The sequence below is a fragment of the Talpa europaea genome (genome assembly GCF_964194135.1).
Source record: "Talpa europaea genome assembly, chromosome: 12".
NCBI classification, from domain to species: Eukaryota; Metazoa; Chordata; class Mammalia; order Eulipotyphla; family Talpidae; genus Talpa; species Talpa europaea.
The window spans coordinates 15,303,834-15,319,954 of record NC_140079.1 but is presented as its reverse complement, the minus strand read 5'-3'; the positions used below and the strand labels follow the sequence as shown (position 1 = coordinate 15,319,954).

The window sequence follows — 16,121 nt, the reverse complement described above, 5'->3', positions numbered from 1 at the left end:
GATGCCTCATTAACGTTCCAGCTAATTTTACAATTTAACCAAACAGCACATTGCTGCCTGGATGCAGCCAGCCTCTGACGGTGACAAACTTTTATAATTGTGCGATGGAGGAAGGAGACCAGGGACAGGAGGCAGAACCCTGAAAACCAAAGTAGGTGAAAGAGAGGACAAAGCAAAAAAGGGGCACACCTTATTGTCCAACAGCTCCCTAGGTCCAAGAGTCTTATCTCAGGCTGTGCAGAGCTGGGAGTGAGGGGGAAAGCTGTGCAGTGTGTGTCAGAAGGATGGCGAGCTCTGTGACAGTGACTCTTCCTGTCCCCAGGGGCCAAGGGCTATAAGTGGAAGCACAGTGACACACCGACCTCAGAGGCACATGATTCAATGCTGATAGGCGGCACGCCAGAGGCCAAGCAGGGCCACCCAGAGGACATGTTCAGGTTGGCAAGGTCTTGGGGCTCCTGCCAAAGGGCATAGGAAGGTTCTTGGTCAGCTCAGTGGATGGCAGGTTCAGGCCTCTACCTCCTGATAAAAATTCCTGCTGGGAGTGGGGTGTGGTGGGAGGGCAGCATGTCCAAGATAGGCTCACCATAAAGAATCCTCTGGAACAGAGAAGACTCTCAGGGGTGATCCTATCACTCATATTATTGTAGGCCTACACCTCACCCACCCAGGACAGACAGGCCCCTGCAGAGACAGAGGGTTTGAGCGGACCTGCCTGCCTATGCTCAGGCACTGCTCTCAGCACACCAGTCAGGGGTGAAGATGCTGACCCGGGAGTCTCCCTGTTCCCTGGTCAGCTGTCCCCAGGCTTCCAAAGTCTGCACCTGCTCCTCTTCTCCCTCTATTCCACAGCATCTAACTCTTTACTCCACATCACAATCCATGCAAAATCGACCTAGCCTGGCTCTCCCAGATGTGCCAGCTGTCCCCACCAGCCCCTAACAAAGGTATCAGGAGATCTGGATTGTTCGGCAGAAATGCCTGAGAGTTCTGAAAGTTCTGGGTCTTTGTCTGGTTTGGACTCCTCTTAATGAAGGCAAATGAGGAAGACTCCAGCAAAGCAAATGTTTCAGGGAGTTCTCTCCTTACCTGGAGTTACCTTGTTACTGAAAATGACTGTGGCCTTGCATAATTACTCCAACAAAATGTTCATTGCAGCTGCCAATGAGCTCCTGATGCTCAATTAGCTTGTAATAGCCGGGGAGAGAGCTGTGGAGGTTTAATCCAACTACCCCAGAAGACGTCTTATCCCAACGACCTAATGAAAACTTGAGGACTTACTTTTTTTTTTCTTTTCCTGGCAAGTGAAAGAATTCCAATCAAAATGGGATGGGGTGGGGGGCAGGGAGAAGAGGGAGCATGTTAACTAATGGGGTAAAGTCTAAAAGAGATGTCTTTGTCAGGCTGAAACCCGGGAGAGTACAACTAAGTAAGGGAACCCTAACCACGGAGGCAGCTACCCTCTCCCTGGCTCCCTCCTATGGGAGGACCACTTCCACCTTCTGAAAGGCTTCGCCCATGTGGTTTGAGGAGGAGACTGGGCCTGGAACATCAGTTTACCCACTGGTCCCTGTTCCACTTCAACAAGGCACAGCCCCCTCTGCTGTGCTTTCTCCTCCTGGGCTTCGTTGAGTCCTGGGTACTTCAGGCATATGAGGGGGGTTCAGCAAGTCTTGGATGAGAAATACTCAAGGCTGCAAGTCTATGTGCAATTTTAAGCCTCATTTTCATGTGTGTGTTTATTTTGTGGAGGCCTCAAAACACAGGGCCCACCGCAAGTGCCAACTTTTCATTTTAACGCTGGGTTCCTCAACCTGCAGGGCAAGGAAGGTCACAGAACCCCTTTGAGGAGTCTCAAATATGAGAACCTGAGCTCTAGGCCTCTTCCAGCCTGGGCTGCAGAGAGGGAGGAGGAAGAGGGAAGAGCTGGCTCTAATGCATACAAGGTCCTGCATTCTCGTGTCCAGAAAAAAGGTCCATTGCCCAACACGAAGTTCCATCTGGGTATTCTATAAAAAACTCTTCTTTGCCATCCCATGGCCCTCTTTCCTGGAGCCCCTCCTCATGACCCTGGGCTTTGGGAGCTCTCCCTCCTATAAGCCTGCAGTGCCTGTGGGACGGTGGGCATACCCGGCCTTGCATGCCACCTTCCCGGGGGGGCTCACATCTCCCTCTCAGCCAGGCCAACAGCCCCTTGCAGGTAAGGAGCCTGGCTGCAGAGCCTCTGTCTATCCTGCAAGGCTTTGCATGCCACTGGACCTCGGTCGATAACTGCTGACTTTCACTCATGAATAAGTTGCCCCCGAAAAAGAGCCACATGTAGTGACCCAGAAGAGCCACCGAGGGTTCCTAACATTCCCCATCTGGTTCCCATCTGGGTTGATGTTTCATTCCCCAGAGAAGGCTCCAGCCCCTCCAGCGCGTGTCTGGGAAAGACGAGGTTGTTGGGGAATGGACATGACAAGCCTCATGCCAAGTGGTCCAGCTTCCCCGAATGGGATCCAAAGGTCACAGAGGCAACGGTGTCCCTGATGTGTCACACTCCAGGACAGTGGTGTCCAAGGCCTAGTGACAGCCCCAGTCGTCACAGCACCCACATCCTGGGACACAGCATTAGCCACCGCCCTGACTCAGCCTCCCAGAGGGCTCTACAGGAGCATTGCGCCCAGCTGGGCCACCAAAAGAGGGACTGCAGCTCTCGGGTGCTGTCCTTGCGTGGGATGGTGGTGGGAGGAGTGAGGAAATGACACCACCAAACTCTCTCCTGGGTGGGAGGGCCACCTGGAAGCTCCCAACCACTCTACCCCAGCCCTGCAAGGTGATGGGAAGAAACAACAGCCATAATGGCAGCTACAACTGCACACACGTGACTCGGCAGACAGGAGATGGCTAGGAAGCCACCCACCTGCCCCTGGGCCTGTGGAGACAGGCTCCCCTGCTTTTCCTGTCCCAGCCGCCCCCCGTCTCTCTTATTACAGCCACATACAGAAAAACCAGGGATCAAGTCCAGGAAGAACACCATGCTACTCTAGAACAGCAAGATGTGTGCGGCAGAGAGCCCCAGATGAGAATCCAGCTTGGCCACTTTCTGACTGCCTGACCTTAGACAAGTAAGTTCAGTTCTTTAAACCTGAGTCCTCACCTGCAAAACGAGAGCAGCACTGACCTTCCAAGGTCAATGTTAGATTAAGTGAGGACAAGCATGTAGAGCACCAAGCACAGTGCCTGGAACTCAGGAGGCACCCAGTACACACACGTGCCTGTCTCTCTTTTCCTTGTCCCTAGATACATCCTTTGTTTTCCATTTATTCAACAGCTACTTACTATGAGCCTGCTCTATGTAGGCTATGAGGATGCAATGGAGCACACTACCCACAAGGTTCCGCCTCCACTTCGTCCAGACTGCTGTCTCCCGGGGCTGGAAGGAAGCAGGGGAGCACCTGGAACCTATTCTGACCTGGAGCCCACCCATACCCATAAATTCATTCAAGAAATGACTGAGCTCTAAGCACCCGGCAGGTCCTCTGCGAGGGTGACATGGAGATGAGTCACGTGTTCTGCAGCAGCTCACAGTCCAACAGGAGCAAAGGACAAGCTAGTAAACAACTACGAGCAGAGAGGGTGACAGGTGCCGTGAGGGGGTAGATAAGGGGCTACCAGCCATCAGATGGGGGTGGCCCTTGGTCCTGCCCAGACAGACGTCTCCTGTGGCTGAGCCGGCTGACTTTCAAAAGAGAAGAGAGAAAGGAGCGCTCGCTGGCCTGGCACTGCGCCTGGCTCGGGAAACAGACAGCATCTATTTAAAACGACTAGACGCAGGTTAGAGCCTTCCCTGGCAATTCCCAAAACTCGTGCTTCCTCCAGCTGACTGACTGGACAGAACCAATTCTGTGAAAATCCTACGGATTTTTTTTTAAAAAAATATTTTGCTGTTGGTGGGATGATAAAAGATCCTTGTCATTCAAAGGGAGGGTCTCCACTGGGGGGAAGGCAGAGTGGGTGGGGAGAGAGGGCCCTGGGGAGAAAGAGGAACACCCCCGAAATATGGATCAGGGTGACCAGTAAAGGAGATTTATGTGTTGTAGTGGCTTTACTACCTAATTAATTCAGTAATTTCAAAAACAATTTTATTTATGTTCCATTTACCACATCAAAAGTAAAAAAAAAAATTCCTACTGATGCTAAAATAATACCTCAAGGCATCTATTTTTAATCAGTTAAAAAAAGGAGGGGGCATGAAAAGAAAAAAAAGCATAGCAGCCCTGGTTTCTCTACAATCTCTCCTGGGCAGACCACCAACCCTGAGAGACACAGAGAGAGAGAGAGAGAGAGAGAGAGAGAGAGAGAGATTGAGAGAGAGAGAGAGAGAGAGAGAGAGAGAGAGAGAGAGAGAGAGAGAAACACAGCCAAGCCCTCTCTGAGAGCCTTCCTGGCTGCTGAAAACCGAGCTTGTCAAAAAAAACAAATCCATAATGGCCCGAGGCTCCTCTCCAATCTATTTTCTGCTCAGCTGGTTTTAAATGAAGTTATTATGAGTCATTAAAACACCCGCAAGCCAGTGGAAGTCAGCCAATTACAATTTTAAATTTAGCCTGTTCTCTGCCCCATTCTCTTGTTTTCTTCCTTTGCCCACAGAATGCTGCTGCTGTTATTTCTCCCTCCTTCCTTTACCCAAAGTGGAAGAGACAGTTATGAAAATGCAGAGTCTTGCACGGAACGCAGAATCATTCATATAAAACTCAAATTATGAAATTAAAAAGTGAAAAAACTTAGCCCCCTCCCCCAAAGTCAGCCCCTGTTCCGTCTTAGCCCACGGAATTCCTCAGAAACTCCAGCTCAGGCCCGGGAGGTCACGGGACGTTTTAGAAATGAAAAGGTTCTTCAGTGGGGTCCTGTTGAGAGACATCCCCCTCCAGCAGACCAAATCTACACGTTAGTGGTGGAACCCAAGACAGGGACGCACACCACCAGCATCTAGGAACTGGTAGCAAACAATGAAGTTGAAATGCAAAGGTAACTTAGACTTTGCAACCAAGCATGAAAGTCGGCGAAGTCGCTAGATATGATGAGCTCATTTAGTCTTTAAATCTGCAAGGTAATGGTCTGTGCGGGGCTATCACAGCCGAGGAAGAATTTTGAGTATTTCCTGTAAACGCTGCTTTTCTCTCTTTTCTTCTCATGCACGAACACACACAAACTCACCAGCACGCATGCACACAGCTGCCCCTGGTTTCTGGGGGCACAGCTACAGCTATTTCACCCCTTCTGGGTGGGTCTTTCACAGAGACACATCCAACCCTACTTCCTCCACCGACCCTAAGTAATGACAAGTGGAGAAGCTCCCAGAACAAATGCCTAAGTCTCTGTGCACACTTCCCACCACCTCCAGGTCCCCTTGCTCTCATGGTGTCTCCCCAAGACACACACACACATGCACACACACACACCCCCCCATGAAAGGAAGCTAGAGGACCAAAGACACAGGCCAAGGAACACTGAGCAAAGGGGTGATGTCCTGGCATTCCTCTGACAGTCCCAGAGGCGGCGTGGAGGTCAGGATGCCTCCAAGTGTACTGATCTACCTGGTGGCTCTGGGCGACAGAGGACACAGGGTCAGTCCTTAACAACCAGGTGCCTGTGACTAGCGGCAGTTTGCCAAAGGAGGAAGAATTTTCCCTGACTTTTGTAGAAGGCCAACCTGACACCCCCCAAACATGGCCCCCCATGCTCTGAGGATCCCCAGAAAGGAGAGCTATCACCATCCTGTCCCCAGCCTCCAGTGTCCCCACACAGTGGGATCCTTAACCAGCCACTCCTCAAAGTGGTGCACAGAGGCCTGTTTTGCCCAAAGCCGAAGGAGCTGAAGCTTCAGGCCTCTCCCTTCACTGGCTATCCCCTGGGAGGGGCTCTTGATGGGCATAAACCTCTTTTGAGAGAGGTACCCCAAATTGGGGTTGCCATCGACCCCACCAAGCGCAGATCTGCACTAATGGTGCAAACACTCTCGTAACAGGACATTCACTTATTCAACACTTACCTGAAGCCTTCTGCATGCCAGACACTGTGCCAGGCCATGGGACGCGAGGGGGACAGCCCAGAGCCCAGTGTGCCCCGTGCTCCAGGGCATGGCACAGAGCTCTGTGGGCAGTGCAGCAAGGCACACTTTTTATAGTAAAGTCCAGTAAGGACTTTGCAAATCCTAATGCTGCTCATCTGCGGGCCCATGCTCACTGCAACCTGAGAAAGCATCTGGGGGACCCAAGAGAAACAGGAGCCAAGTCAGAGAAGCCCCTGACTCCTGACAGACACGGGGCAGGGGCAGCCAAGGTGGCAGGGGCTGGGAGCACACACTGGGCACTCTTCAGCAGGCCTCCCCAGGCCTCCGGGCAGCACTGCGTCCCCCACCCCAACCAGAGATAGAGGAAGACAGAAGACAGACAACGCAAAAGAAACTCAAGAAAAGGTCGACGCAGAACAAGATGAGGGACAAATAGGTGGAAAGAGAGGAAAGGAGGCTGGGGGAAATGGACGGTGAGTGGGAGAGCAGAGCTGGAAAATGAACACCTGCCCCCACAGGGCCCAGAGGAGGACCCGGCAGAGAGACTGACCACGTGCAGAGGCAGCCCGTCTCCCAGGCACGGTCCTGGACTCTGGGGTCTACACCAGCCTGGCTAGCGGGCCAGGGCATGAAAGCTGAGAGGAGAGTGGATGCAGGCCCACCAAGAACCCTGGCAGGTGGCATGCTGGGGAGACCGCTACAGGAAGAGGCCTTGGGACTATGAAAACGGCCCTTGGTAAATCTCACATAAGCAAGCAGCCCCTACCCTACAGCCCCTCTATCCACTCATCCTCAGACTGAAACAAGGGCCAGTCCTGCAGCCCAGGACTTAGGAAGGATGGACGGAGCCAAGAAGAGGATATCCAGTCACACAGCAGCCAAGAGGGTGTCCGGGCAGCCACCCCTCCAGGGCCACTCAAACCCTAACAGGAACGTCATCCTCGAGGTTGACAAAAATCTCATAGTGGCACGAACAAGGGTGGAGGGAAGCAGCCTCCCTATTTCAGGAGAGAAAAATCAGAGCGAGACAGGGAAAGCGAACAAGAGACACGGAAAGGGACAGAGACACACAGAAGAGGGAGACAGAGAGAAGAGGTTATTACATAATTTCCACTTCGCTCCTCCACCCTTAGCATCATGTTCTAACTGACAGGCTCCTCTCTGAGGGGGGAAAAAAATGACAAATCCAATCCAAAATTCAACAGCCTGTGTTCTGTTCGGAGAGCACACAGTGTACTGTACAGCCCATAAAACTCCAAACAGCCTCCAGACACTGCTGTAATCGTCCTCCATCAAAACACTTTGTCTTGCATACAAAAATAAGACACAGCGCTGAACGGAATACAAAATCAGCCCATTACAGTACAGGGAGACTGCTACTTAGCAACGAGGGGGCTCTAAAGCCTCGATGCTCTACAGGAAGCAAAATCTGTCGAGCCTGTTGGGCAAATGATAAACATTAGCAGTATTAAAAAACACAAAAGCCATATAAATGGATAGACATCATGTGGAAACGAATTTATAGAATACATTGGGATGGGGGACTTGCGTGCAGGGGGAGAGGCTGGGATCCAGAGGGGCAGACGCCACCAGCTTCCCCAACCCCTGCTAAGGCACCATATGGAGGTAGAGACATGTGGATTTGGGGGGAGGGCTATGCGAACCCCCTCTTCACACAGGGGCTGGAGGTGAAGGGGCGGGAGGGAAGTGGTGAAAACACTGTTTAATACAATGGCCTGCCGTGAACTTTCCCAACTTTCTCCGTTCTGCTGGCCCTGGGGGTGGGGGGCAGGCCCAGACACACCCATCGACACCCTGGTGGGCAGACACGGGGGCTTATCTGCCCCGGGACCAGCATCACACCCAGCACCATCCCAGGTCCCATCACTTGCTGTAAACAAAATCTCTAGCCAAAAAAAAAAGAGCAGACAACAAAACCAAAAACACCCCATCTGGGTTAGAAAACTCAGTATATTTCATCAGGTAAAGGGGAAAAATACTCTGGCTGTGAATCAGCAGCAGGGTTTCGGATCCCAGCCAAAACAGGAGCTAAAAAGCAAAACCATATTCTTCTGGTCTCAGTCTAAGGCTCTTGAGGCAGAAAGGGAGAAGGGGTGGGGATGGGGGGCAGTGAGGAAAGGGGGGGGCAGAAATGTATTTTTCATCAGCCAGTGTATAATTTATAAACAGCATTAAACAGTTTTTGTTTTCTTTTTCCTCTCTCCCGTGTATGGGCTTGGACAGCAGTCAAGCCTGCATTAATTTCTGCTTTGGGTACAGTGTGTTCTTGGAGGCACATCTGCAAGCGATCATAAACTCTCTGGAATGCTGGCAGAACATCCAGACCTGCCGGCAGGCCAGTGACGACACCACTCTGGGAAAAAGTTCGGGAAGCAGGCCAAGTCCAGAGGAGGGAGGGCGAAGCGTGTTCCAGAGAGAGCCAGGAAAGCAGGCGCTGCTCTCCGCTCTTTCCTCTCTCCGCACCCCATAACCTCAGACCCCGAAAGGAAGGCAGGGGGTCTCTCGGAGGCACTCACATCCCACCCCGTGCCCTCTGGAGGTACATGGAGGGCATCACAGGACCTGGGGAAGTTTCTTGCGGGTTTCCCACTACTTTTATCCCGATGGCAGGTTAGCCCGAGCCAGGCAGCCTGGCAATCGTCGAACAGGCAGAGAGGGGTGGCCTAGCAGCGGGCACGGAGCTGCCTGGATCAGCCCCGGTCTCTTGCTCTTAGCAGACACCTAATCTGGGAAGGGAGAGGCCCTGGGGACAGGAGCTGTGAGGTCAGGGTTGCTGCAGGTGCTAAGAAGCCATCTTTGAATCTGAAGATGCCCCTCCAACCACAGGTCTGTGGGCTCACTTCCCACTTTGGGGAATTTTCCGGCTACCTCGCTACCGCCCCACTTTCTCTATCTTTGGGAAGAAGAACCCCAAAACCCAATGCTCAGTGATCCAAAAGGAAATATAAAACAAATGCAATCCACAGATCTGTGACACAATGCAACTTTGTTTTCCATTCGGGGAGGGAACCAAGCTGGTTTGTGACCCTAACCTGTGGAGCCCTTTTCCTGCCAGATGGGGCCAGGCCCCCAGTGATAGGCCCCGGCCACCCCAGGCTGCCGCTGGAATCAGAAAATCTATCCGCCAAATACCGTCTTCTTTCCTGCTGGCTCTGACTATGGGGAAGAGGCCGGCCTCAGGGCTGGTTTCTGCACAGCCACGGAGAAGGGGGCAGAGGGCCGAGTCCAGGGAGCTGACCCTCTGGCGTGACTGCACTCCCAAAGAAAGGCTGCCGTGTGCCCCCAAACAGTGCCAGAGATACGAGCTGCTCCACACGCCAGCCACATCCCAAGATGGACTGTCAGTCATGCCACTGTCCCCCGGGTCTAATAAATTCTATATTCCATCGAGTTCACATCAGAAAGTCCTACAGTCCTTTCCCTTCCAGAGGGGGGAATGTGCCTCTGCCATTCTGGACCTTTCAATGACTTTTTAGTGCCACAGAAAAAAATCAAATTATGCTGCTACTCCAGGCCCTCTAGAATCTTGCCCCCAGACCCCCCCACCCCCATCCCGGCTACACTGCACATCAATAGGCAGCTGGGGCTGGCTCAGGTGGGGGACACCCTCCTCCTTGGAATCTCTTCCAGATCTCTCTCTTGGCACTTTGAATACATTACCTTCTTTTATCACTACCTCACGGCCCACTGGACCCTCTACTAGACTCCAGCTCCTGAGGGTAGGGCTGCGGTGCTGGCTCCACTGTCAAGTGCACAGAGCCCAGCCTACAGCTAGTGCTTATTCAACGTCCTCTGGCTCCAGAAATGAATGGCACTCCCGTAATAGCAGCAGACCGGAGAAGCAGGCAAACTCCTGAACAGGATGCGGCCCAGTGAACACTAAAGGCAAGGAGTTCTGGGTGTGTTCCCTTCTAAGCACGAGGCTGTGGGAAGTGCTACCTATCGGGCACCTCACACAGGCAAGTGCAACCCTCCTTGAGTCACTGCCCATGTCTGTGGTCTCTGCAAAAACATTCCAGAGCTACAGTCACTTTTTGAGGGAGAATGAGGAGTGGCAGGAGAGACAGCAGTGGCCTGTACGTGCTCCAGGACCCCAGTCCCACAAGGGAGGAGGCAGCAAAGTGGGGGGGCAGGGAGACTTCAGACTGATCCAGTGACACAGAGGGGCTGGGTTCCTCACACAATCCTGCACCCACCCCAGGCTCCCCCTCCAGCAGGAACACTGGAGGCCATCTCTCCTTCCATCCCAGCCTCTGTCCTGGGCCTCACACCCTCCCGATCCCAAAGCCACCCCTGAGAAGCCAGGGCCAGGGGAATCAGCCTCATTAGTTCATGAATTGGGTTATTGTTTGTTAATTTAAACTTATTGTTATCATCAGGTATATCTCATAAACACTTGATTAGTTAACACATTCGAATTGAAATAAAAACTTGAATTAAATGGAACATTCACTACTACTATTTAGGGTCTTAAAAAAGAAAGAGAAAAAGGAAGAACCGTCTCGAAGAAGGGCCTCCTACAGGGCAAACTTCTAATTAAACAAATTGTCAATTTCAACACAATGAAAACTGATTTAGGAGTATAAATTTAGTATGCTAGTCACTGGAAATAAGACCTCACATTGTCGATCCCATACAGGCTGATTTCCTCGGATAGGGAAATGCACAGAGAAGGGGAAGACCAGGAGAGAAGTGTGTGTGTGGGGGGGGGGGGGGGGGGTAGGGAAGAGGCAGAGGCAAACAAGCCAGCGTGCTTTATCCTATCACAAATAACATCTCCGCAGAATTCAACGTGGCCTGTTCTCCAGTACTGGAGAAAGTCTCCTTGCCTCCTCCTTCACCCCACCCCTACCAGATTAGAAAAAAAAAATTAATCGTGTATGATGACAAACTTGGCTCAGCACTCACTGTACACACTGTACCCACAAGGCTGGCGCCCAGCCAGGCCTGGCCCCAAGCCAGAACTACAATAACAAACACAGGCCATGCTCGCCAAGGGGGGTGGGGCAGCCCCACAGCCAGCGAGGAAGTGAGCACGGGTCCTTCAACTCCACCAGCACAAGAAAACAGCAGGAAGGTGCCGGTGCAAGGCCAGCAGGAGGCTAAGGGACGGGCAACCCGGCCCAGGCCCAGGCCCAGACTCTTTCTCCTCCACCAGCCTCCTTTCAGAAACTGGTCCCCTGGATTCTGGACCCCTTATAGTTGATTTAGGCTCTGTACTGCTGCTCCATTCCTCAGTGATCTGTAAAGTGGATCTGCTCCCCAGACACTTAGGGGCCATTCCTGCTGTCGGGTCCCGGCAAGGAGGCTTCAGAACAGAACAGGAAGAAAGTCTGGTGGCATCTAGGGTCCCCGGCTTCTCAAACACATCATAGTTCTGTTATCATGCAGGAGTGGGGGTCAAAATGTGTAAAACTAGACGTCTGCCCCCTGAAGGTGAGTGAAGAACTGTCACCCCCAACTCCAACCCCCTGACCAGGCCATGGGCTCTCACTGTTTAGCAGGGGCACACAATTCGGCAGGTGGGCTAGTCATACAAAGACCCTGCTAATATTTTATTTCCCAGGGCCTCCCTTGATGGCGCAGCGGTTGAGCGTCCGCAGCCTTTGCAGCACCGGTTTGATCCCCGGCCCCCGGCAAGGGTCCCACATGGCGCGCAGACCTCTCCTGCCGCCCGCTATTCCCCTCAGCAGTGTATTGCGTCGGTCTGCCTGTTCTGTTCCCTGCTCTGGATCTGGTGAATTCTCTCACCCTCCCGCGCTTCTGACTGTACCCAGTGCTTGTATAAATAAATTTTAAAAAAAAAGGAATATTAAAAAATATATATATTTTATTTCCCAGACATCCCAGCACAGGGGTGAGAGGTATACAGAACAATAGAAAGAAAAAGCAGGGAACAGAAATGGCGGAATCTACGCAGCTTCAGGCTTTGGGCAAGAGTAAATGAAAGCATGGTTGGCCCATCTTCCTCCCCCATCACCAAGTCCTCCTTCACAAGGGCACTCCAAGTGAAATGCAGAGAAACTGATCCTTTGCCCACCAGACTACAGGTATAGAAGCCAATTCCCAAAGCTGCTGGGGCATCTGGAGGAGACCCCAGTCCCTGCAGGACATCAGCCGGGCAGCGGAGCAGCCCTCGGCCTGCTCTGGCTCAGACGCCCCCCCTGGAGGCATGTCAGTGCTGCCCCCTCACCGGCCCCACCAACACCACTGAGTATGCTCCACGGTGGGTACAGCGGCTACCATGCTTAGCCAGTACAGACCAGCGGGCCCCTGGCAGCCCCCGGCCAAACCCTGGGACACAGTCCTAATAGTTTATTTTGCAGGAGACACCCAGTAGGAGACTGCGGTTGCCCTGGGCGCTCCTAAGCCTCCCAGGCTGCTCAGCACCGATGGGCTCCAAGAATGTGCTGTGCAATGGCTGCACATAATGGGACTGACCCTGTGTGCGCAGGCAGCTTCTAGTCTACTGGAGGGACAGAGGGAGAGGGAAGTCACCCAGACCCAGCCTCCCAACTTCTCTGAGGCAGGGGTAAGTACTCTCAGCTCACCACCAAGGAGTCGAGGCTCAGGAAGCCCACATTTCTTGCCCAGGGTCACATGGTCAGGAAGTGGGTGCCTAATACAGAGCCCTGACTCCCAAGTAGAGGAGCTAAGGCAAGTCCCCAAATAACCACACCACAAGGAAGAAAGAAGGTGCCAGGCCACAGCTCCGGATAAGAAACTGTGCACACGCAGAAGGCAGCACGATGGCTTCCAGCTGGAGGTGGGAGCAGTCGCGGATGGCACTGTGGAAGGCCCGTGGCAGGACTGGAAGACTGGGAAATGGTATTTCAAGCAGAGGGAACGGGGTGAGAAAGCCACAGGGTCTGGGAAGCAAGGTGTGTGGTCTGCATCCAGCAAAGCAAGCAGCCGATGTGTCTGGCAGAGCATTGGCCCCTAGTCCAGAGGGTCTAACCACCAGGATGACCTCTCTTTCCAGCTCTGTACACAGAAAGGATGCTCACAGGCTGAGTTCGGAGGGGCAAGGGAGCTTTAACCACAGGATGAAAGGGTGCACCCTGCACCCCAGTGTCCCATGCCCCTTAGAGACCACACAGGGGTCTGGATCGGGAGCGGAAGAAACAGAAAACCCACACCCCGCAGGCGGGGGCAGGCGGCCAACCTGGTTGGCGGATAGCTCATGAAACCCTGAACACCATGCAGAGTTGAAGGGAAGCAAGAAGATACAAGGTGCAAGTTCTAAAAATAGAACAAGAAGGAACACAAGTGGCAAGCAGGTGCCAAACACAGGAAAGCCTGGACTTGGGACTCCAGGTCAAGGTGGGACAGGTGGGCAGGCAGAGTTGGTTCAGTGGAGCAAAAGGTAGGGGTGGGGCATCCTGGGGGAAGGAAGCAGGGGACACACAAAGACCTGGGGTCAGAGTGGACACACCAGGACAGACAGCGTCTACTGTGGCCCAATCCCTGCATGTGGAAGAGGGAAGAAAGGAAAAGGAGGAGCTGGGGCATTTCAGGGGAGTGAAGGCCAGGAAAGAGAGAGCATCCGATGCAGGGCAGAGTCACCCTGCAAGGCAGAGGCAAACAGGAGCCTAAGAAGCTTCCAAACCCACAGACATGACAATGCAGGCGTGGACGGAGCGAGGACAGATGGCAAACTGTCAATCAAGGCAGGAGCTTCTGGAATAAGGGGATGGGGACACGCCCCCGCCCCAGGACAACAGCTTCTGAGCTGAGGAAAAGGAAGTAGAGGCAGATGCAACTGACATTTATTAAGCACCAGCTGTGTGCGAGGAGTGTACAATGGGTGGCTTTAACATGTTCTGTCACCTGATCCTCAAAAGCAGCGTTGTGAAACTGGGCTTCAGAAGACAAACTGGTCAAGGTCACACAGAGGTACAGGCATGATTTGAATCTTTCTCTGCCCATCTCCAAAGCCTGTGCCCATTTCACAAATGCTCACCCGCCCAGAGGGCCAGATGTTGGAGGCAATATGGGCAGAAACACTGAGAGTTGGCAAAAGAGGAAAGCCAGACCAGAGAAGACAACTCTCCTTGGCCGCAAGACGTGACCCCAGGGTTGAAAAGCCCCAGCCTGGCTGGCAAGGGTGGAGGCCTCAGCCACTGAGGCCAGGTGACTCCTCTCTGCCCCTCCCCCGCCACACCAACATCACCCGGGCACCCTGGACATTAGGTGTGTCTCGCCTTTCCACGCCTCACAGAGCAGAACAGCTTTGCCCAAACACGAGCAAAAATACCGGCAGCCGCACAGCCAACCCCACTAGAATTGGATAAAATTAACTTGCAAAAGACAGCACGTTGTAACTAGCTTTGTGTTCCAACCTTTCTATATCTATTTAATTAAAGGCTCCTGTATAATGTGAACCCAATAGTCAGATTCATTAGACAGCGAGAACCTAATTCCACAACTGTTTTGCTAATGAAACTGCAGACTACTTCGGAAGGTAGATCACACAGGGCACCGGGGGCTACCCTGCCCTGGGAGACCCCGCAGAGCGGGAGGGTGGGCTCATCCAGATGGTCCAGCCAATGGGATGACCCCCCCCCCAGTCCATGAACTCAAGGGTCATCGTGCAACAAGGGGGACTGAGGCCCTGACCGGCAGTGGGGACATCTGAGTTCTGGGTGGGGGCCAGAGGGGGCTGCCTCAGCTCCAAGGGGCCGGTCGGGGTGTCCTCGCCTACCTGAATGAGCCAGTAAGTGCATTCTCAGTCGCAAACTATCCAGGAACCGCTTTCCGCAGAGCTCACACCCGTACGTCTTCATCCCACTGTGCAGCTTCCTGTAGGGAAAGGAAAAGACAGGTTGCCGCTGCACTGGCTCCACAGAAGGCCGCCCACCCCTACCTGGGGCTCACCAGCAGGTGGATGGGAGGAAGGGAGACGGAGGGCATGGAAGCCGGAGGTGGGTGCTAAGGGACACGACTCCCTGGATCTTCAGACAGCCTCAATGGCCCCTTCTTCCACGGAGGCTGCCAAGGATGCACGTACTCCGCCTGAGGCCTGGAAGAGCAGGCCACGTGCTACTGTTTCACCCACAGAGACCAAGACTAAAGTCACATCCAATTTCAGAGGAAGGACAGAGAACCCAAATCCACCAGACAGACACGAAGCTCATGGCCATGCCAGCACAGGCCCTCTGTGGGGCCACTGCCTCAGCCACAGCGTGGCCCTCATTTGGGTCTCAACCATGCGGCTCACTGCCCAAGGCCTTCATCCTCAGGAGAGCTGACCCCAAACCCTCTCCCGCTCCCACTGCAGGGGCTGGTGTGTGTGGGGCTCTGAATGAGCTGACGTCTTATTGAGTCTTTTTGGATGCAAGATGCTCCTCACAGGGCATCCAGGCTGCAGGGACTCCCCAACACGCCTGCCCTCCCCCGAAGGCCCCGCTCTGGAAGCATCGTCCCTTTATTTCGTGCTGGGGATTGAGTCCAGCAGAAAGAAGAGCTTGAAGGGGGCAGTAATCATTTCATCTTTACCATCAGGTCAGTTCAGTGAGGTGGCTTGGTAGGTATGTCCACCCCAGGAGGACAGAGGCTGGTCAGAGGTGCAGCCTGTGACATGCTCCCACTGACACCCCACTGGAGCCTTTCCCCACCAGATCCCACTGCTCAGTCTACATCTAGTTAATGCAGGGGGTGGGTGAGTGGGGAGCTGGGCACTCAAGAGGGTCTGCGCACGGCAGGACCAGGATGGAAGCACGAGCTGCTGGCTGCCGTGTGGGGTGGGCCATCTGCCCGAACACTGACTTTCCTCCCCCACACACTCTGCTTCTCAGGCCCTTACGTGCCACTGTGGGATCCAGAATCCACCCCCACCTTGTATTGCCACCTGCCCTGCCACCTGCCCAGGGTCTGGGCCTTGAGGAACAGGGTGGGGTGGCGAACGGTAGCCCGAGGTAGGAGCTGAGAGGCAGGGGGAGTGGGGATAGACAGAAGCATGCACAAGGCTCCCTTAGAGCCAACAGACTGTTACCATCAGAATGTTGATGTGTTGAGACCGTAACAGAGGGTTGCGAGCTGC

At 53.5% G+C, this 16,121-nt stretch overlaps 1 protein-coding gene across 2 annotated transcripts in view; it reads right to left on the bottom strand.

Moving 5' to 3' along the window:
• Window positions 1-16,121, bottom strand: part of ZBTB16 (zinc finger and BTB domain containing 16) — a gene marked incomplete at its 5' end in the record, with an annotated part of 171,129 nt that overhangs the window by 68,793 nt on the left and 86,215 nt on the right. For both annotated transcript variants that reach the window (XM_084249063.1, XM_084249064.1), the window contains one exon: window positions 14,784-14,881. In XM_084249063.1, the coding sequence (XP_084105189.1) occupies window positions 14,784-14,881 (98 nt within the window). The remainder of the gene's footprint in view (window positions 1-14,783; window positions 14,882-16,121) is intronic.